General features: G+C 50.1%; 1 protein-coding gene across 2 annotated transcripts in view; it reads left to right on the plus strand.

Moving 5' to 3' along the window:
- Positions 1-20,784, plus strand: part of LOC133139084 (lysine-specific demethylase 5B-B-like) — a 41,734-nt gene that overhangs the window by 11,344 nt on the left and 9,606 nt on the right. The window contains exons 5-20 of one of the 2 annotated variants that reach the window (XM_061258373.1): positions 161-217; positions 1,928-2,062; positions 3,374-3,467; positions 4,931-5,043; positions 7,057-7,215; positions 8,061-8,180; positions 9,401-9,559; positions 10,023-10,204; positions 11,225-11,387; positions 12,355-12,474; positions 13,739-13,933; positions 14,725-14,906; positions 15,401-15,525; positions 15,678-15,828; positions 17,187-17,301; positions 18,745-19,100. In XM_061258373.1, coding sequence (XP_061114357.1) covers positions 161-217; positions 1,928-2,062; positions 3,374-3,467; positions 4,931-5,043; positions 7,057-7,215; positions 8,061-8,180; positions 9,401-9,559; positions 10,023-10,204; positions 11,225-11,387; positions 12,355-12,474; positions 13,739-13,933; positions 14,725-14,906; positions 15,401-15,525; positions 15,678-15,828; positions 17,187-17,301; positions 18,745-19,100 — 2,426 coding nt within the window. The remainder of the gene's footprint in view (positions 1-160; positions 218-1,927; positions 2,063-3,373; positions 3,468-4,930; positions 5,044-7,056; positions 7,216-8,060; positions 8,181-9,400; positions 9,560-10,022; positions 10,205-11,224; positions 11,388-12,354; positions 12,475-13,738; positions 13,934-14,724; positions 14,907-15,400; positions 15,526-15,677; positions 15,829-17,186; positions 17,302-18,744; positions 19,101-20,784) is intronic. The other variant, XM_061258374.1, reaches the window with a different exon arrangement.

A 20,784-nucleotide genomic window follows, 5' to 3' on the forward strand; every position in this document is an offset into this window, starting at 1 on the left:
GTTGTCGGAAAGCTTTGCCCATGTTGAGATTTTTAGATCGAAACGGAGGAACGCGAGCATCTCGGTGGAGTAATCACAAAATCTCATAAACGGTGGTTTCCTCAGTCCAGGAGGCCACGGGAAATTGCTGTATAACTTTCCGAGCTCTCTCCTGCACTAGGCCCCTGATGTAACCTCCAAACTGATGAGTTTAATGGCCGGCCCCGATCTGGAGAAGGTACGTTTGCTCCCAGGATACTCCTAGCCTAGGGAAACCACACTGGCCTGTTGCACTGTGGCCTATGATGTGGCCTTTGTGTCAAAGGGCTTCACAGGATCTGAAAAATGGTTGTTTGTCTTTTGTTTCTTACTTTTTTTAAGTACTAGATTTGATCAGCACTCTACCTGTCTCACTAACCAACCCATCTTGGCTCCCACAAGGCTGAAGGAACCGATTTTTCAACTCAGTGGTGCCTATAAGATGGTAATGGAGAAACGAATGTTTCATGAACTAAAATGGGTGGAGTGGCCAAGTATGATCAGTGAGTCACTGATTCTGAACCAGTTGTTGCACTTCTGTGTGGAGAATAAAGCTTTTTTTGATCGGTTCTAACAAGGTGGTTGGGGTGCCACCCTCCAGAAAAACCCTCACTAGGATCACCGCTACAGGCAGGTCCGCGATGTGGTCCCAGCAGTCTTAATCTTGTCACGTTTCTTAATGTTGTTGCCTAACGCTCCCGCCCAGCTGTCGATGCAGTGTGTGCCTGTGCATTTTTGTGGTCGGTAGACCGCCCCCGGCTGACGGCTCGTGTTCTGCTGTGCATGCCTTTAGCTCCGCGTCCTGCCCGTTGCCTCCTCTACCTCCCGAGCCAGCCCCAGGTCTCTTCCTCTGCGTTTGAAAGAGTCTCAGCTCGCCCCACTGAGCTGACGGTATCCTGCCTGCTCTCTCCAACAAAAAAAGAACCGTCCTTTTCACAGGCTTGCCCCACAGTCGAGAGTGGTGTGACCCTACAGGCTCAAAAAAACATAAATGCATGTCCGAGACCCCTACCCTTTTAAGCTTTGGATGTCCACCTCCGCCTTGTGGAGGCAGAAGTTTACTTGACCCTGCGGTCCTCGTGTCTCGCCCGGCGGTCGGTGGGATCTTTGGTAAAGCACTGCTTGGATTCCGGTCTCCGTGGGGCTGCCTGTTGAGGCGTCTCGATTCAGTCCTGCCAAACCGGCCGCTCTGCTCCTCCATTAAAGCCTCAGCCGCGTCTCCCCGCTCACTGAATGTTTTCCACATTAACTCCCTCTTTACGCCACAGTCATTCTGACACATTTACATTGAGCTTTACGCCACAGTCATTCTGACACATTTACATTGAGCTTTACGCCACAGTCATTCTGACACATTTACATTGAGACAAAGGGTTCCATTCGATTAGTTTACCGAACCGAGAGGCATATCCCATGTATTTTTTCGTATTCTCGCAAGGATGTTTTGCCACTGTTAATACTGCCTCCTGGAGTGCTTCTGTCCACGTACACTGATGTGCTCAGACAGGTGATGGAGACTGTTGCACTTTTTGTGGGATGCCTAAAACTGTTTCCACGGCCTGGGTGCGGACATTTTGTAGATTAGTCGAAAGAGCGGCGCTACATTTGTTTTGGCAGGCCCGCGAGCAGTTGTTTGCTCTGTGGTCTGATCATCAGTCGGTTGTGTTCCACATACATTTTGGAAATACTGGAATGACTGGAAATTCCTGACTTTTAGAGAAAATGGTCTGTAGTCACCAATATTCTACACAGAATTCTTCAATTAGTTTTTTTTTTTTTTTTTTTCTGACTGATGTTTTCCTGAGAATTTGAACACAGTGTATGTGTTTTGTCCCTGAGCTGGCGTGAGGAGTGTTCAGGGGAATGTGTTGTGACTCATGCCCTGTGCCATGGCGGCTCTCCCCCTCAGTGTGTCCAGAAGGCTGGTCTGCCCGGCGACACCAAGGACAAGGAGTACAAGCCCCATGACCTGGCCCAGAGACAGTCTGTGCAGCCCACCGAGACCTGCACCCCGGCCCGCCGAGCCAAGCGCATGAGAGCCGAGGTGTGCTCCCCACCGCGTCCTCGCAAGCCTAACGCCGCACTTTACACCACCGCGTCCTCGCAAGCCTAACGCCGCACTTTACACCACCGCGTCCTCGCAAGCCTAACGCCGCACTTTACACCACCGCGTCCTCGCAAGCCTAACGCCGTACTTTACACCACCGCGTCCTCGCAAGCCTAACGGCGTACTTTACACCACCGCGTCCTCGCAAGCCTAACGCCGTACTTTACACCACCCTGTCCTCGCAAGCCTAACGCCGTACTTTACACCACCACCCTAATGCCAAACACAGCGCACTTTACACCACCCTAATGCCAAACACAGTGCACTTTACACCACCCTAATGCCAAACACAGTGCACTTTACACCACCCTAATGCCAAACACAGTGCACTTTACACCACCCTGTCCCCACACACCTAACACAGTACTTTACACCACCCTGTCCCCACACACCTAACACAGTACTTTACACCACCCTGTCCCCACACACCTAACACAGTACTTTACACCACCACAATCTTAGGCATTGTTCAGACCTGGTTACTTGGAAGGCCTTGGCGTGTCAGTTTCAGCCTGATTTCAGTTCAGTCTCTGATTCAGTTCAGGGATGAGTGGTGTCGTGCCACCTGTGCTTGCATGGGTCTAAAGTACTCCTGCTACACACTCGCGCACACACACTCACATCAGCGGTCACACACACACACACACACACACACACACACACACACGCACACCATACACTACAGGACTGTGCCACAGAATGACAGCTTTATAAGATGGCTGTCACTGCCTTACCAAAATGAACATTTTTCATTTACATTTGTGACTTGCAAAAGTGCTTTGAATAACAATACGAGCCACAAGATGGCTTCCCATGAACATATTTTGAAGTAAAAGCTCATAGCTACACCGATTTGTTTTATTTAAAAAAAAAAAAATAATAATAATAATTTTTATTTCTTTTATTTTCATATTTATTTTTGGGAAAGGTTTGGGAAGATGTAGTTCTGAGGGTAGTGCAGTGTAGGTAGGTAGGGGCTTGATTCAGTTCTCCAAGGCCCATCCACACCAAGAACTACAACTCAGCCTTGACTTTTGCCATTTTATGTGTCATGCCTGGTCATTTCGATTGGCTGTGTCAGTGTCTTATGGTTCATGCAGTTGTAAAAAAACAAAAAAAACATTTTGTTGTCGTGACAATGGCGGTTTGTAGTTTTAAAAAGCCATAGGTGTAGTTGTGGTTGTGGGTGCGGGCGGGCCTGAAGGGGGACGTCGGCGCTGAGCGTTGCCCTGGTTTCCTCTCCCGCAGGGCGGCTGTGTGAAGACAGAACCGGGCGAGCCCTGTGAGAACCGGCCCAACCTGCGCCGGAGGATGGGCTCCTTCGTGGCCAAGCCGGAGCCCGGTGAGCCCCAATACACGCCATGAAACGCACCTAAATATACACCTAAATACACACCTCATTATAACGCTCATCCCTTCATCACATTCACATTGCATTTATCCCATTTGGGAGACGCTTTTAATCCAAAGTGACTTACAAGTGCATAGGTTTTTCCCACAGGTTAAAAGCAACAAATCCATAACTGGCAAAACATGCATGAAGAGCTGTTCTGAACATAAAGACAATAGTCATCATCATTAAAAGTAAAATAAAATAAAATTCTTAAGGGTTTTATTAGAGCGCTTAGGCCTACTGTTCAGATGTCACACCGACACTCACGTGGCACTTGAGAGCCATGAGATTCTTGGGAAGTTTGCCCCGCAAGGAAAAAGGTTGGGAAACGGCTGATTGGGGAAACAAGGATTAGAAGGGTTTTTCTGTTTTTGTGTTCAGTTCCCTGGGCAGCAGTTCTGCTGTCTTCCTCTTGAGCAAGGCTCCAGTGGCGGAGTAGTAATGGCTAGTATAATTGGCTTTCACGTTGGAGATGTGGAGAAATGTTGCGCAGCGTCTAGTTCAGAGTTGCCAAACCCTGTTACTGGAAGTATACCATTCTGTAGGCCAGGGATACTCAATCTTACACAGAAAGGGTCGGTGTGGGTGCAGGCTTTTGTTCCAACCAAGCAGTTACACACCTGATTCTACTAATCAAGGTCCTTAGCAGCGACTCTAACAGTTGATTAGTAGTATCAGGTGTGTAACTGCTTGGTTGGAACAAAAGCCTGCACCCACATCAGCCCTTTCTGGGAAAGAGGAAGTATCAATTTAGCAGATCATCTGGACCTCCAACTGTTGAACGAGGTGTGCTTTGTTAGGATTGAAGTAAAAACCTACAGGATGGTAGAACTCTAGCTGTTGAATGAGGTGTGCTTTATTAGGGTTTGCGTAAAAACCTACAGGATTGTTGATCTCTAGCTGTTGAATGAGGTGTGCTTTATTAGGGTTGGCGTAAGAACCTACAGGATTGTAGATCTCTTGCTGTTGAATGAGGTGTGCTTTGTTAGGGTTGGGGTGAAAACCTACAGGATTGTAGATCTCTAGCTGTTGAACGAGGTGTGCTTTGTTAGGGTTGGGGTGAAAACCTACAGGACGGTATATCTCTCGCTGTTGAAGGAGGTGTGCTTTGTTAGGGTTGGGGTGTAAACCTACAGGACGGTATATCTCTCGCTGTTGAAGGAGGTGTGCTTTGTTAGGGTTGGGGTGTAAACCTACAGGACGGTACATCTCTAGCTGTTGAAGGAGGTGTGCTTTGTTAGGGTTGGGGTGTAAACCTACAGGACGGTACATCTCTAGCTGTTGAAGGAGGTGTGCTTTGTTAGGGTTGGGGTGTAAACCTACAGGACGGTAGATCTCCAGGAACAGGGGTGTCGAACTTCTCGAGCCGTGGCGGAATCTAACCCGGGCCTCGTCCGTTTCTTTCCCTGCAGAGAAAGAGATCCCCATCCAGGTGAAGCAGGAGCCGCTGGAGAGCAAGGACCTGCTGAGCGAGCTGGAGAAGGCCCGGCAGCGCTACAAGAAGAACGCCCCTGCCGTGAGTACAGTAAGTGTGGACCTCCAGATCCACCGTTCTGAACCAAACGCCAACCCTGTGAGACGGTAATGTGTTCCCATTCCCTTCCTACGAGAACATAACGCACCGTATGCCTACGGAACTGCCTCTCACTCGACATGGAGCCTCTCGGCTGGAAGAAGCAGGCTTTTTGTTTATTTAGTTATTTGATTTTGTCCGTGCGCGGCAGTGAAAGGCGTACGACGTGGTGGCTAATCGAATTGCGCTCGGTCTGAACGTGGCGCGGGAGCCTTGTGACCGGCGATGGTTTCCATTACTGAGGCCCGCTTTGTTATCCGTCTGTGAGCTGGAGGCTCCCGGCTCCCCTCGGGCCCGCGGTGTTGTGGAGGGGACTCCCTCGGGCGGTCATTTGAGAGCAGGGATGGGGGAGCTTTTAATGGGCTCATAACACGTCCTGCTGTTCCCGGCTCCCTCAGCCTCCCCCTGCTCCGTAACGTGAGGGAATTGCACATTGGAGCTACACCCCCCCCACCCCCGCCGCCCTCCCTCTGCATGGCGGTGCGAATAAACAAATGCTTCGCCTATCGGAACACTGCGTGGGCGGGGGCAGCGGGGGGGGGACGTGTCATTGGCTGGTGGTGATGTAATTCAGATCCAGCGTGTGCGCGTGTGCGCGCGTGTGTGTGTGTGCTGCGGTGTTCAGGATTCCCTTCGCAATGTACCTGTGGCTGTGCTTGTTTGGGTGTGTAGGGCTGGTGTTTGTGTGAGAGGAGGTGACTTGTTGATTGTAGATTGCTTGTATGTGTGTATGAATGGAGTGGATTAACTGTACACTTTGTGTCTGCATTTGTGTGTGACGATGCCTGTTTGTGTGTGTGTGGGGGGGGGATGGCTTTACTGGGCGAATGTAGCGTCTGTGTATTGGAGGATTTGCCATGTTTCACCCACCTGCTTCCCATCCCCTGGTGGACCTGTAGGTGTGTTTAACGTGTTTAACACACCTGGTACCCCTCCCCCAGGTGGATCTGTATGTGTGTCTGGTGTGCGGCAGTGTGTGAGTGTGAGCGAGAGAGAGAGAGAGTGTAACACACCTGGTCTCCTCCCTCAGGTGGACCTGTGTGTGTGTGTGTGTGTGTGTGTGTGTAACACACCTGGTCTCCTCCCCCAGGTGTGTGTGTGTGTGTGTGTGTGTGTGTGTGTGTGTGTGTGTGTGTGTGTGTGTGAGAGTGTGAGAGTGTGAGAGTGTGAGAGTGTGAGAGTGTGAGAGTGTGAGTGTGTGTAACACACCTGGTACCCCTCCCCCAGGTGGATCTGTGTGTGTGTGTGTGTGTGTGTGTGTGTGTGTGTGTGTGTGTGTGTGTGTGTGTGTGTGTGTGTAAGTAACACACCTGGTCTCCTCCCTCAGGTGGACCTGTGTGTGTGTGTGTGTGTGTGTGTGTGTGTGTGTGTGTGTGTGTGTGTCACACCTGGTCTCCTCCCCCAGGTGGACCTGTGTGTGTGTGTGTGTGTGTGTGTGTGTGTGTGTGTGTGTGTGTGTGTGTGTGTGTGTGTGTGTGTGTGTGTGTGTGTGTGTGTAACACACCTGGTCTCCTCCCTCAGGTGGACCTGTGTGTGTGTGTGTGTGTGTGTGTGTGTGTGTGTGAGAGAGAGTAACACACCTGGTCTCCTCCCTCAGGTGGACGTGTGTGTGTGTGTGTGTGTGTGTGTGTGCGTGTGTGTGTGTGTGTGTGTGTGTGTGTGTGTGTGTGTGTGTGTGTGTGTGTGTGTGTGTGTGTGTGTGTGTGACACACCTGGTCTCCTCCCCCAGGTGGACCTGTGTGTGTGTGTGTGTGTGTGTGTGTAACACACCTGGTCTCCTCCCCCAGGTGGACGTGTGTGTGTGTGTGTGTGTGTGTGTGTGTAACACACCTGGTCTCCTCCCCCAGGTGGACCTGTGTGTGTGTGTGAGTGAGCGTGAGCGAGAGAGTAACACACCTGGTCTCCTCCCCCAGGTGGACGTGTGTGTGTGTGTGAGTGTGTAACACACCTGGTCTCCTCCCTCAGGTGGACCTGTACGTGTGTCTGGTGTGTGGCAGTGGCACTGATGAGGACAGGCTCCTCCTGTGTGACGGCTGTGATGACAGCTACCACACCTTCTGTCTGATCCCGCCGCTCCAGGAAGTCCCCAAAGGGGACTGGAGGTGCCCCAAATGTCTGGCTCAGGTAACAGACACCCCCATACGATCACACTGCATAAAACACAATGCAAAAATGTCCAATTATAAATCACGAAGCGTATTAATGATTTCACAGGCTAGCAGCAGCTTTTGTTTCAAAAAAAGAACATGCCCCAACGTTTATGGCTTGTAGCAAACACTAAAATGTATGTCGGCCCCAAAATTAAAGCAATTACCACATGCATCCTCACCCCTTCCCAGTGGCCTTTGCTTCCCAGGGGCCCACAGATACAGACTGGCAACACTAATGAAGGGCGGTGTCCTGTCCCACTGCACATTCGATAACCTGCTAATGGGTCCATATTTATCTCCACAATTAACAACGTTCGCTCTGCTTGCAACAGAGCACCTGCTGGTTTGAGGGAGAACGGCATTGCCGTTTCCTCATGGCACGCTGCGAGAGAAAGCAGTCGCCCTTGTGTCGGGTTCAGTTTTGACCCTTTCAGTCCCAAGCCCGTTATGAAGCGGCTCCACCATATCCCAAGCGGGTTTTCCTTTCGTTGAGAAAGTTGAGAATTTAGTCAGGTTTTAGCAGGGGCTCAGAACAATGGCGCAGCAGTTGTTTTGATTGGTTGAAAAGGTATGAGATTGAGGGATCTTGGGATTTTACAGTAGTTTGGCTTGTCTGAAAGGGTGAAATGAGCCGATTGGTTGCCCCTTTAAATGTGGCCACTTGCTGCACCTGTCTGGTCTGTTGCAGGTTTCGCTCTCTACCTGAGGTGGACCTGTGATGACTCACCGTTAGGCATCCATGTTTCTTTCTTTAGTGATCTGGGTTATGATATTATGGATGCCTTTCTCAACACCCCCCCCCCCCCCGTTCCTCCACAGGAGTGCAGCAAACCTCAGGAGGCCTTTGGCTTCGAGCAGGCGTACAGAGACTACTCGCTGCGTTCGTTCGGAGAGATGGCCGACTCCTTCAAATCAGATTACTTCAACATGCCGGTCCACGTAAGCACGCTAATGCTAATGTCACGCTGAGTCATGCAAAACCAATGTCCTGTCAGTGGCATAACCCTGTGTGTGTGTGTGTGTGTGTGTGTGTGTGTGTGTGTGTGTGTGTGTGTGTGTGTGTGTGTGTGTGTGTGTGTGTGTGTGTGTGTGTGTGTGTGTGTGTGTGTGTGTGTGTGTGTGTGTGTGTGTGTGTGTGCACAACTCCACTGGATAACCACAAAAGTTTCAATGCATTAAATTAATACACCAACATTTTGGGGGAAAAATACCTTTTTTCTGACTTACCCAGACTTGGACGATATGTTTGATTTCATTTTTGTCCATTCACTGGCTCGGTGTCCATGTTAGCATAACGTGTTAGCTTAGCATAAAGACTTAAAGCCTATAGGAGTCCGTAGCCTACCTCCTTCAAAGTGAAGAAATACACCTTATTGCAACTTTCAAGCTTCACAAGGTATCATGTGTATTTGAAATACATTTGCGGGAACATAAAATAAATTAAAAAAATAGATTTCTTATGGTTTTTAGATGGTTGGAACTACTATGCACCATTCCATCCTTACCTTCAGAAGGTGCACGGATCACTGCACTCAACCAGTGGGAGACTGGAGAAGGATACGTGTGTTCAGCGGTTATAGTTCTAACTGTCTAACTTCTCCAAAAACAACATCTCTCGTTTTTAGAATGTTGTCCTGCAGGTGTGTTTCAAATACACATGATACCTTGTGTAAATAAAACCGTTTCGGAGTTGCTGCAAGGTGCGAGGAGGTAGGCTACTGACTCCTATTGGCTTCAAGTCTTTATGCTAAGCTAACACGTTATGCTAACATGGACTGAGGAATGAATGGCCAGTGAATGCACAAAAATGAAAATGAACGTCTTGTTTGGGTTTCCCAATGTTTCCCAAAATGTTGTAATCCTTTAATAACATCATTTTTCTAATGTAACTGCTAACAGACCCCATGGCAGCTAATGGGCATGCTGAGTGACGAGCTCAGTCTCCTCCAATTTAGGCAGTCACTGCATATGGAGGAGATGCTTCCTATACCCAAAATATTTCTTTCTTGTTGGAGCAACCGAGATGCAAATGATTATTCTTCATGTTGTTCCTACTGGTATACTTTCTGCTACTGGAGTGACAGGACATCAGAATGCGACAGTTTCATTTTAAAATATGAATAAAGGATGAAAGGACTGTGTGTGTGCTTCTGGATCAGATGGTGCCCACGGAGCTGGTGGAGAAGGAGTTCTGGCGTCTGGTGAGCACCATCGAGGAGGACGTGACCGTGGAGTACGGGGCCGACATCGCGTCCAAGGAGTTCGGGAGCGGCTTCCCCATCCGGAACGGCCGCTTTAAGGTGGCCCCGCAGGACGAGGTGAGGGAGGTGTGGTGCTCCTCGTTCAGATGGGTCTCCGCAGGGCAGGGCCCCGCTCCCTGGCCTGCCCTGGCCTGCCCCGGCCTGCCCCGGCCTGCCCCTGCCTGCCCTGTTCGTGCTGAGATCAGTCTGCCCTCTCCTAATCACATTTTAATGGGCCGTTAACGTCGAGTAGTGTATTTTAGAAAGTGTTAAGATTCATGCTGGGTAATGTTGGTGTTAATATGAGCTATTATTAGGCACTGTTGACATTGGGAGGTTTGTCTATTTAATTATTAACTGCAGTGTAGTCATGTATTTTTAAAGGCTCTTTTGAACCCCCCCTCAACTTCAGGTCATGTTAAACATCTGTCCTTTATTAATTTATTTATTTAAAAAGGACCTTGTGTGGGTGTGGGTGGAGGTGCGAGTGGTGTGTGGCATGACTACAGTGGGATGTCCTGACTCTGTTTCTCTCCTCCAGGACTACCTGAGCTGTGGCTGGAACCTGAACAACATGGCGCTGATGGACCCGTCTGTGCTGACTCACATCACCGCCGACATCTGTGGCATGAAGCTGCCCTGGCTGTACGTGGGCATGTGCTTCTCCTCCTTCTGCTGGCACATCGAGGACCACTGGAGCTACTCCATCAACTACCTGCACTGGTACTGCCCGCTTTCAGCCTGCACCAATACCATGTGTCCTTCCCTGCACTGGCACCGCCCGCTTTCAGCCTGCACCAATACCGTGTGTCCTTCCCTGAACTGGCACCGCCCGCTTTCAGCCTGCACCAATACCGTGTGTCCTTCCCTGCACTGGCACCGCCCGCTTTCAGCCTGCACCAATACCGTGTGTCCTTCCCTGCACTGGCACCGCCCGCTTTCAGCCTGCACCAATACCGTGTGTCCTTCCCTGAACTGGCACCGCCCGCTTTCAGCCTGCACCAATACCATGTGTCCTTCCCTGAACTGGCACCGCCCTGGGTAATGTGATGGAACATGCTGTTCTGTGTTTTAGTTAGTTATCCCGCTAACTTGGTAATCCTGCTTTCTGAAACGGTGCCCAGGTTAACCTTAAGTCACCACAGACCTAGGTTGACACACTGATGTAAAATCACTCCACTCAAATCTTCAGGGATGGGCTTTGCTGATAATTCAATCGCCAGTTACATTGCAAATGTTTATTCTGATGCTTGCAGCCATTTGCCCAGTCATGCAACACTAGATAATATGGCTGGAGCAAATCAGATTGCAATCAGGAAACCAGTCGCACAAACCTGTAACTTAGTACAGCACAGATCTCCGCTCCATCCCTTGAGCACTACCCTTAACCCTGCATTGCTCCAGGGGAGGATTGTCTCCTGCTGAGTTTAATCAACTGTAAGTCGCTTTGGATAAAAGCGTCAGCCAAATGACATGTCATTACATTATTGGCATTTGGCAGACGCTCTTATCCAAAGCGACGTACAGTTGTTTAGACTAAGCAGGAGACAATCCTCCCCTGGGGCAGTGCAGGGTTAAGGGCCTTGCCCAAGGTCCCAACGGCTGTGCGGATCTTATTGTGGCTACCGGGATTAGAACCACTGACCTTGTGTGTCCCAGTCATTTTACCTTAACCACTACGCTACAGGCCTCCCATATGTAATGTAATGTAACGTAATGGACTGTAATGTCTTCCTCCTCCAGGGGAGAGCCGAAGACGTGGTACGGGGCCCCAGGCTACGCTGCGGAGCAGCTGGAGAACGTGATGAAGAAGCTGGCCCCCGAGCTCTTCGAGGCCCAGCCCGACCTCCTGCACCAGCTGGTCACCATCATGAACCCCAACACCCTCATGTCTCACGGCGTGCCGGTGTGTGGCCGACCCCCAGGGCTCTGTGCTCCGTGGGGGAGCGTATTTACCTGCTGTATTAATAGATGCTCTCATCCAGAGTGATATGCGTGGCACAGGCTTTTTAAAAATGTATTTTGTTTGTGTGGTAAATGGTTGGCCTTTATCCAAAGCGCTGTACAATTGATGCTTCTCATTCACCCAGTCATACACACACTCACACACCTACGGCGATTGGCTGCCATGCAAGGCACCAACCAGCAGGAGCATTTTGGGGTTAGGTGTCTTTCTCAGGGTGACTGCCAGACAACTGCTCTTACCGCCTGAGCCAATGTCGCCCTTGCAGACGCTTTAGAATTATAACACTGAAAATTGAAGGTAGAGAACATTACCAGGTTAAGAACATTAGGAATCATGCAAGAACCACTCGGACAAACAGATTTGTTCTTAAATAGCTTGTATGCGTTCACCAATTGCAGTGCAGAAGCTTGGATTCAAGTTTCGAACTAGTCATTGCAAATCGAATATGAATCAGCAACTGCGTTGCTCATTTCTCGCCTCAAATGTTTTCAGAAACGTATTTTAGTGGACTGTTTAGAAGGAATAAGAGTTTGTCAATGGTCCGCTTTTTTATGTGTTGTCAGAACCAATGAGCCGCAAGTCTACCCAATCAGGTACCAACTAAGTGAGACGTCCATTGTTCTTGTTAATCCCATTGGCCATCTATCCGGTGGAACCCACATCATCATTTAGGACAGCTTTCTGAAGTTCAAAGTATTTGTTGAATCAGACATGGCACACTCGTACGTAGTAGACCTTATATCATGGGCTCTTGGAAAGTGAACCATACTATTGATCTGTATTTTTATACATGTCATGCAGCAAAGTTGCCTTTAGTTCAGTACAATTACGATTGGATTATTCTGGTCTTGCCAGTACTAATGCCCTGTAATGACCAGAATTGTCTCCCCCGCCCATATGTCTTCAGATTTACCGGACCAATCAGTGTGCTGGAGAGTTCGTCATCACCTTCCCTCGAGCCTATCACAGTGGTTTCAACCAGGGGTTCAACTTTGCAGAGGCGGTCAACTTCTGCACCGTCGACTGGGTAAGCCTGTGTCTGTGTCTGTGTCTGTGTCTGTGTCTGTGTCTGTGTCTGTGTCTGTGTCTGTGTCTGTGTCTGTGTCTGTGTCTGTGTCTGTGTCTGTGTCTGGCAGGGACTGTTTGTGGGCTTGCTGAGGAAAGCGTGAGTGTACTAAGGTTTATTTTAGTATTAACCTTTTAAGACCGGTTCGTCTTACTGAGATTGAAATGTTTTTCAAGAGAAAACCTTCTGCAGGAAATAGAACTTGGCAAGAAGGGAGCTGCAACAGAACATACAGGTTGGCATGAAAGCAAACCCTATGTGACAGAAATGTGTGAATAAAAACTGTTTGGAAAAAAAAACATGGAAAAGATGTACATTGAAAAAAAACAATCAAAAAGTCCATCTTTAGTATTTTAGCCTTTTTATTTAGACTCAACTGCTATTTCTATTGCGTTGATATTATAGAAGACAAAAAGATTGCCAAAAATGTGGGTCTTACTCATTTCTCACTCGTCAAGCAAAAAGTGACATAAGATAATACAGAAAATATGATTTTATATTTTATATCACAACACAACACTAAAACTGACGGAATTGCTTTTGCCGTGCATGTTGGGAAGCCTGAGAAGCATCTACTTGCGATGTGTGTTCACAGCGGCTGAGTCCGTGTCCGTCTCATACGGGTCTGTGTGTTTAGAGCGGTTTGTCCGTCTCATACGGGTCTGTGTGTTTAGAGCCGTTTGTCCGTCTCATACGGGTCTGTGTGTTTAGAGCGGTTTGTCCGTCTCATACGGGTCTGTGTGTTTAGAGCGGTTTGTCCGTCTCATACGGGTCTGTGTGTTTAGAGCCGTTTGTCCGTCTCATACGGGTCTGTGTGTTTAGAGCGGTTTGTCCGTCTCATACGGGTCTGTGTGTTTAGAGCCGTTTGTCCGTCTCATACGGGTCTGTGTGTTTAGAGCCGTTTGTCCGTCTCATACGGGTCTGTGTGTTTAGAGCGGTTTGTCCGTCTCATACGGGTCTGTGTGTTTAGAGCGGTTTGTCCGTCTCATACGGGTCTGTGTGTTTAGAGCCGTTTGTCCGTCTCATACGGGTCTGTGTGTTTAGAGCCGTTTGTCCGTCTCATACGGGTCTGTGTGTTTAGAGCCGTTTGTCCGTCTCATGCGGGTCTGTGTCATGCGGGTCTGTGTCATGCGGGTCTCATACGGGTCTGTGTGTTTAGAGCGGTTTGTCCATCTCATACGGGTCTGTGTCATGCGGGTCTCATACGGGTCTGTGTGTTTCTCAGATGCCGCTGGGCCGACAGTGTGTGGATCACTACCGGATTCTGCAGAGGTACTGCGTGTTCTCCCACGATGAGCTCGTCTGCAAGATGGCCTGCAAGGCCCGCTCGCTCGACGTGGTCCTGGCCTCCGCCGTCCAGAAGGACATGGTCCTCATGATCTGCCAGGAGAAGGAGCTGCGCGAAAAAGTCCGCAAGATGGTAAGGGTCACCCTGCCCCACCCCCTTGGCCATTATCGGGAACAAAACTGTGCAACCTCTTCCTAAATGTATTGCTAAATTGGCTCCATAGGAGAACCATTTTGTTTTCATATGAAGGTTTGGATAATGGTCGCATCCAGGGTTCTGCAATGTTATCCCAAAATGGCTCTTGGCTAAGTTCAACTAAGCAACACCTGTTGTAGTAATTAATTAATCCTGGGCATCAATAAAGATTTGTTGAGTTTGGAGTATTGGCACTGGACTATAACAACCCACCTCGGCCTTTGGGTAACACTGTGGGAACCTCTGGTCCACCAAACCACCATTATTCTGTGAATACCTTTTTGATGTTGTTAGTTTCAGCACCGAAGACTGCTTTTAGGAGTAAAATTCTTTCTAGTTCTCATACGGTGCCACTGACATTGTGTACACTTTTCACTTTACGCTTTTGTAACGCACCACATTCTCTGGGCTAAGTTCAGGCAACTGTCAGTTAATGCTGCAACGTTGCCACATTACTGCATTCTTATCCATTTTATCTCTCTCTTTTAAAAGCTTTAGAATGTGCTCGCTCTTGCTCCTATTTCCTTATTCATCCAGAGAGTGGTTAAATCACCGCGTCTATTAAATGACTGTGAAATGCTAATTAGCAGGTGTAGCATTAGCTTAAACACAAGACTGAGCAGCAGCCTTGTCAGTCAGTCAGTCTGAGGCTCGACGGGGAGTCAGCAGCCCTGTGTACACGCTCACTGTGTGTGCGTGTGCGTGTGCGTGTGCGTGTGTGTCTCCAGGGGGTGGTGCACTGCGAGCAGGCGGAGTATGATCTCCTGCAGGATGACGAGAGGCAGTGCTACAAGTGCAAGACCACCTGCTACCTGTCAGCCATCACCTGTCCTTGCAGCCCTGGCGCGCTGGTCTGCCTGCACCACATCCAGGACCTGTGCTCCTGCCCCATGTCCAACTACACACTGAAGTGAGTCCCAGCCCCCGTCTGCTGGAGGTTCGGTTCAGTTCGGTTTGATGATGATGATGATGATTCGATTCAATTCAATTAAAAAAATATATATATATAACCATTCTACAGGAAAAACAAAAAGAGAAGTAAACTCTCTCCTGTCCTGTGGAGTCACAGCTCTACACAATTTATAGCGGTGTTCCTCACTCCTGGTCCTGGAGAGCGACAGGCGTGCTGGTTTTTGTTGTTACTCAGCACTTAACTGTAATGAACTGCTTTCATTTATCAATTAAATCACCTCTCCTGCTTTCTTGGGTGTGAATTGGTTGCTGATATTAAGGGGAAAACAAACACCAGCACACCCTGCGGCCAGGAGTTAGGACCACTCATCTGTAGCATCATAGCCCCATCTGGTTGAGTCTTAGCCTGACTATATTCCGCCCGGCTCTTGGCCTGGGTCTTGGCTCTCGTGGCTGATTGGTGACTGATTCGTGGCTGATGTTGACCCACAGCTATCGGTTTACACTGGATGACCTGTACCCCATGATGAACGCTGTGAAGCAGCGGGCCGAGTCCTACGACCAGTGGGCCTCCACGGTGACCCAGATCCTGGAGGCTAAACTGGACAAGAAGAGAAGTGAGTGCCGTCTTTCCCCAAAAAGGATACGTGATAAAACTACTTCTCCTTAGCTTAGCCTGTTGAATTTATTCCTAACGAATGACAAAAACACGGGACTCTCCCTGGAGTGAAAGAGGAGGTTGACCCCTGCCTTCCTCCCGGTCCCCCAGGCCTGGCGGTGTTCCGCTCCATGATCGAGGAGTCGGAGGTGAAGACGTTCCCGGACAACGACCTCCTGCGCCACCTCCGCCTGGTCACCCAGGACGCAGAGAAGTGCTCCTCTGTGGCCCAGCAGCTGCTGAACGGCAAGAGGCAAACCAGGTACACGCCACTCTCTACACGCCAGTCTCTACACGCTCTACACGCCACGCTCTACACGCTCTACACGCTCTACACGCCAGTCTCTACACGCTCTACACGCCACGCTCTACACGCTCTACACGCTCTACACGCCAGTCTCTACACGCTCTACACGCCACGCTCTACACGCTCTACACGCTCTACACGCCAGTCTCTACACGCTCTACACACCACTCTCTACACGCTCTACACGCCACGCTCTACACGCTCTACACACCACTCTCTACACGCTCTACACACCACTCTCTACACGCTCTACACGCTCTACACGCCACGCTCTACACACCACTCTCTACACGCTGTACACGCCACGCTCTACACACCACTCTCTACACGCTCTACACGCCACGATCTACACGCTGTACACGCCACGCTCTACACACCACTCTCTACACGCTCTACACGCCACGCTCTACACGCTGTACACGCCACGCTCTACACACCACTCTCTACACGCTCTACACGCTCTACACGCTCTACACGCCACGCTCTACACGCCACTCTCTACACGCCACACGCCAAGCTCTACACTCTACACGCCACTCTCTACACGCCACACGCCAAGCTCTACACTCTACACGCTCTACACGCTCTACACGCCACGCTCTACACGCCACTCTCTACACGCCACTCTCTACACGCCACACGCCATGCTCTACACGCTACACGCTCTACACGCTCTACACGCCACGCTCTACACGCCACGCTCTACACGCCACTCTCTACACGCTCTACACGCCACGCTCTACACGCTCTACACGCCACGCTCTACACGCCACGCCAAATAAAAACATAAATAAACTCACCAAATACTGGTCTCCTGTGTCCCCTCCATCCTCTCTGCTTCTTAAATTTGGGAGGTTCTGCTTGATAAAGTGTTTCTGGTGTTATAACATCCGGTGCCACCGTACTGAGTTATTGCCAACTGAATATGCACCTATTTAAAGTGCACCTTGCCTCTGGTAATGCTGCATGGGTTTTTGCATGGGTTTGTGCGCTGTACATAATCTAAATCTAAAACCAGATCCCCTAACCCATTTCTTTCCTAATAAAACTACATTCTCCATTTCCCTCTTGCACCTCATATGGCTTCTAGCTTCATGTTGTAAAAGGGTATATTAACTTCTACTATCGGTTGTGACCCTGCTGTCTTGGCAGCAGGATTGTTTGTTGCCTAAACCTGTATGTGTGCACGAGGGTAATTCACTCTGGATAGGGCTGTCCGCAAAATGGCTGCATGTGAAAAGCGCAGTTATTTTAGGGCCTGCTGCAGTCTGTCAGTTTTTCCTTCTCTAACTGATATGAACTCTTCCCCCCAGGTACCGCTCAGGTGGAGGGAAGTCCCAGAACCAGCTGACTGTGGAGGAGCTGAAGTCCTTTGTCAGGCAGCTGTACAACCTGCCCTGCTGCATCAGCCAGGCCCCCTTACTGAAGGTACGTGCACTTACACGCATACTACAAGCATACTACATGCACTCATACTGAGATGTGCACTCACAGGGTTAAGTGCCCTTTGTGCACTCGTACCTTCAGTATGTGGCTTTCACGCATACTACACACACTCATACTGTGATGTGCACTCACAGGGTTAAGTGCCCTTACTGAAGGTAAGTGCACTATGTGGCTTACACGCATACTGCACTCACTCATACTGAGATGTGCACTCACAGGGTTACGTGCCCTTACTGAAGGTCAGTGCACTATGTGGCTTACACGCATACTACACGCACTCATACTGAGATATGCACTCACAGGATTTCGGGACTGTTCCGGTTCTAGTCAGTGACGTTGGTCGACTGTGGACTGACGTGCTGGAAAAGCGTCAATCGGATATACAAAGTTCAGGAAGATGTTGTTTTAAACGTACAAGCGGTGTACTATTGCTTGTAAATGTCGTCAGTTAATTAAAATACTCGCTTCCTGGCTCATGTCTTCCAACACAACAACAAGCACAGCCCTATCTCCCTGGACGACGGTGCTGCCAAGCTTTCCAGCCCACGTCCCATTTAATGAGTTAATGCGCCTAATAACCCTCTCGTTAAGATTTTTGTAGGTTCACGTGCGGAAATAAAAGTATTAACGTGTCAAAAGGACTGCAGAGTGTTTCTTCTCACTTTCCAACCGAGTGAATGGCTTAAATTTCTTTAAACTAGCGAGAACCAGTCACAGAAATGGCGGCTACACTTTTAGACCACTTTGCAGTACAGGAAATGCAAGTCCTCGAGTGTCTGAGGCCTTTTCGTGCCTTAATCAAGGTGTGTGGTATCATTCGCATATTAGTGAGTTCGGCTTATTTATTGGCTGGCGGCTGAATAATCTTGTTTGAGAGGCTGCTATTGGCCACTGACCATAAAATCTTGCAGTCACTGCGGGACTCCATTTTTAAATGAACAGTTTTTGTTTAACCCCACAAACAAGCATGTGGGAAAGCAGTGCATTTACTTGTGCAAAAATGTATCACAGAGAGAGGGAGAGAGGGAGAGAGGGAGAGAGGGAGGGATCCATGTAATTTAAAAATTTTATTGACATAATACAAGTGTCTTTGATGAAAAATTCTTGCGGTGAAAATATTTTCAAAAATATATATTTTTAAATTTAAATTTAAATTGAATGTCTCTTATGTTAAGATGAATACTGTATCAAGCTTAGGTAAGCCAACATTTAAGTGAGTGAAATTCACACTCTCACTCACACACTTTCACACCATGAAAATCAACTTGAAGTTTAGTACAGGTGCTCGTCAGCCGCTCACTGACCGAATGTCCTGGTTTGAGTACGTCCCAGGGTCTAAGACTGGCCGTCGGCTCTCTCCCTCTCCCTCTCCCTCTCCCTCTCCCTCTCCCTCTCTCTCTGACCACGCCCCGCCCGTGCCCCCAGGAGCTGCTGAACCGGGCGGAGGACTTCCAGCAGCACAGCGAGAAGGCCCTGCGGGGGGAGGCCCCGGGGCCGGAGGAGCTGCAGGCCCTGCTGGAGGCCAGCGCCGAGCTGGACGTGCGGCTGCCGGAGCTGCCCCGGCTGCGGGAGCGTCTGGAGCAGGCCCGCTGGCTGGAGGCGTCGCAGCGCGCCGGGGCCGCCCCCGCCGGCCTGGGCCTGGACGCCATGCGCCGCCTCATCGACCAGGGCGTGGGCCTCGCCCCGCACCCCTCCGTGGAGCGCGCCATGGCCCGCCTGCAGGAGCTGCTCACCGTGTCCGAGCACTGGGAGGACCGCGCCCACGGCCTGCTCAAGGCCAGGTGAGTTTACCTGTGACCACGGCCTGCTCAAGGCCAGGTGAGTTTACCTGTGACCACGGCCTGCTCAAGGCCAGGTGAGTTTACCTGTGACCACGGCCTGCTCAAGGCCAGGTGAGTTTACCTGTGACCACGGCCTGCTCAAGGCCAGGTGAGTTTACCTGTGCCCACGGCCTGCTCAAGGCCAGGTGAGTTTACCTGTGACCACGGCCTGCTCAAGGCCAGGTGAGTTTACCTGTGCCCACGGCCTGCTCAAGGCCAGGTGAGTTTACCTGTGCCCACGGCCTGCTCAAGGCCAGGTGAGTTTACCTGTGACCACGGCCTGCTCAAGGCCAGGTGAGTTTACCTGTGACCACGGCCTGCTCAAGGCCAGGTGAGTTTACCTGTGACCACGGCCTGCTCAAGGCCAGGTGAGTTTACCTGTGCCCACGGCCTGCTCAAGGCCAGGTGAGTTTACCTGTGCCCACGGCCTGCTCAAGGCCAGGTGAGTTTACCTGTGACCACGGCCTGCTCAAGGCCAGGTGAGTTTACCTGTGACCACGGCCTGCTCAAGGCCAGGTGAGTTTACCTGTGACCACGGCCTGCTCAAGGCCAGGTGAGTTTACCTGTGACCACGGCCTGCTCAAGGCCAGGTGAGTTCACCTGTGACCACGGCCTGCTCAAGGCCAGGTGAGTTTACCTGTGACCACGGCCTGCTCAAGGCCAGGTGAGTTCACCTGTGACCACGGCCTGCTCAAGGCCAGGTGAGTTCACCTGTGACCACGGCCTGCTCAAGGCCAGGTGAGGAGCGGCGGAGTTCAGTGTTCCCACACGTTCACGTCACCCCCCCACCCCCCCTGCTCAGCAACCTCCACTGGCTGCCTGTTATGGCTCGCATCAAATTTAATACTTTGGTGCTCGCGTACCAGGCAGTTAAGGGATCAGCCCCTGTATATATTCAATCCCTTATCAAGACCTATACACCAACAAGACCCCTCCATTCCGCCACTTCGGGCCATCTGGCACCTCCCCCTCGCCACACCTGCACTTCTTGGTCACGACTGCTGTCTGTCCTGGTCCCACGGTGGATGTCAGAACGGCAGAGTCTCTGACCACTTTCAAACGCAGACTGAAGACTCATCTCTTCAGGCTGCACCTTTCCCCCCCTACCTCACCACCATGATTAGCCTTGTATATGCCATATACTATAATGGTACTTATATAGTTATATATACAGTTTGTATTCACTGTTGTATTGTTGCACTCAGGGTATTCTAGCTGCCAACCGTGTGCTAGTTTGTAAGTTTATGTATTCTTCAAGGGTTCCAACTGTATCTATATGGTCACGCTTGGACTCGGAACCGTACCTCACCTGGCCCTGAGCTTATGAAAACTGACATTCAAGTAACATCGTCTATTGTTTGCATCGCAAAATAACTATATATAGGCCAATATTTTTAATCTGTGTTTACACTGAAATGCATTGCGGAAATGCATCTTCAAAATGGACGTTTTTCCCTATGCGCTGTTCTCTGCCTCGCACCCATTTTGATGACAGGCTAGCTCCGCCCCTGACTGCAGTGGTTGGAGGAGGGAGGCGTGTGGGCGTGGCTGACGGACAGTATAAGTGTCACCGTGGTCTCAGATGGGCTTGTGGTGCCATTACATGCTGCACGCACGCTGCTTCCATGTGTTCCCGGTTATTGCT

The sequence above is a fragment of the Conger conger genome, chromosome 10 (assembly GCF_963514075.1).
Source record: "Conger conger chromosome 10, fConCon1.1, whole genome shotgun sequence".
In the NCBI taxonomy this organism is placed as follows: Eukaryota; Metazoa; Chordata; class Actinopteri; order Anguilliformes; family Congridae; genus Conger; species Conger conger.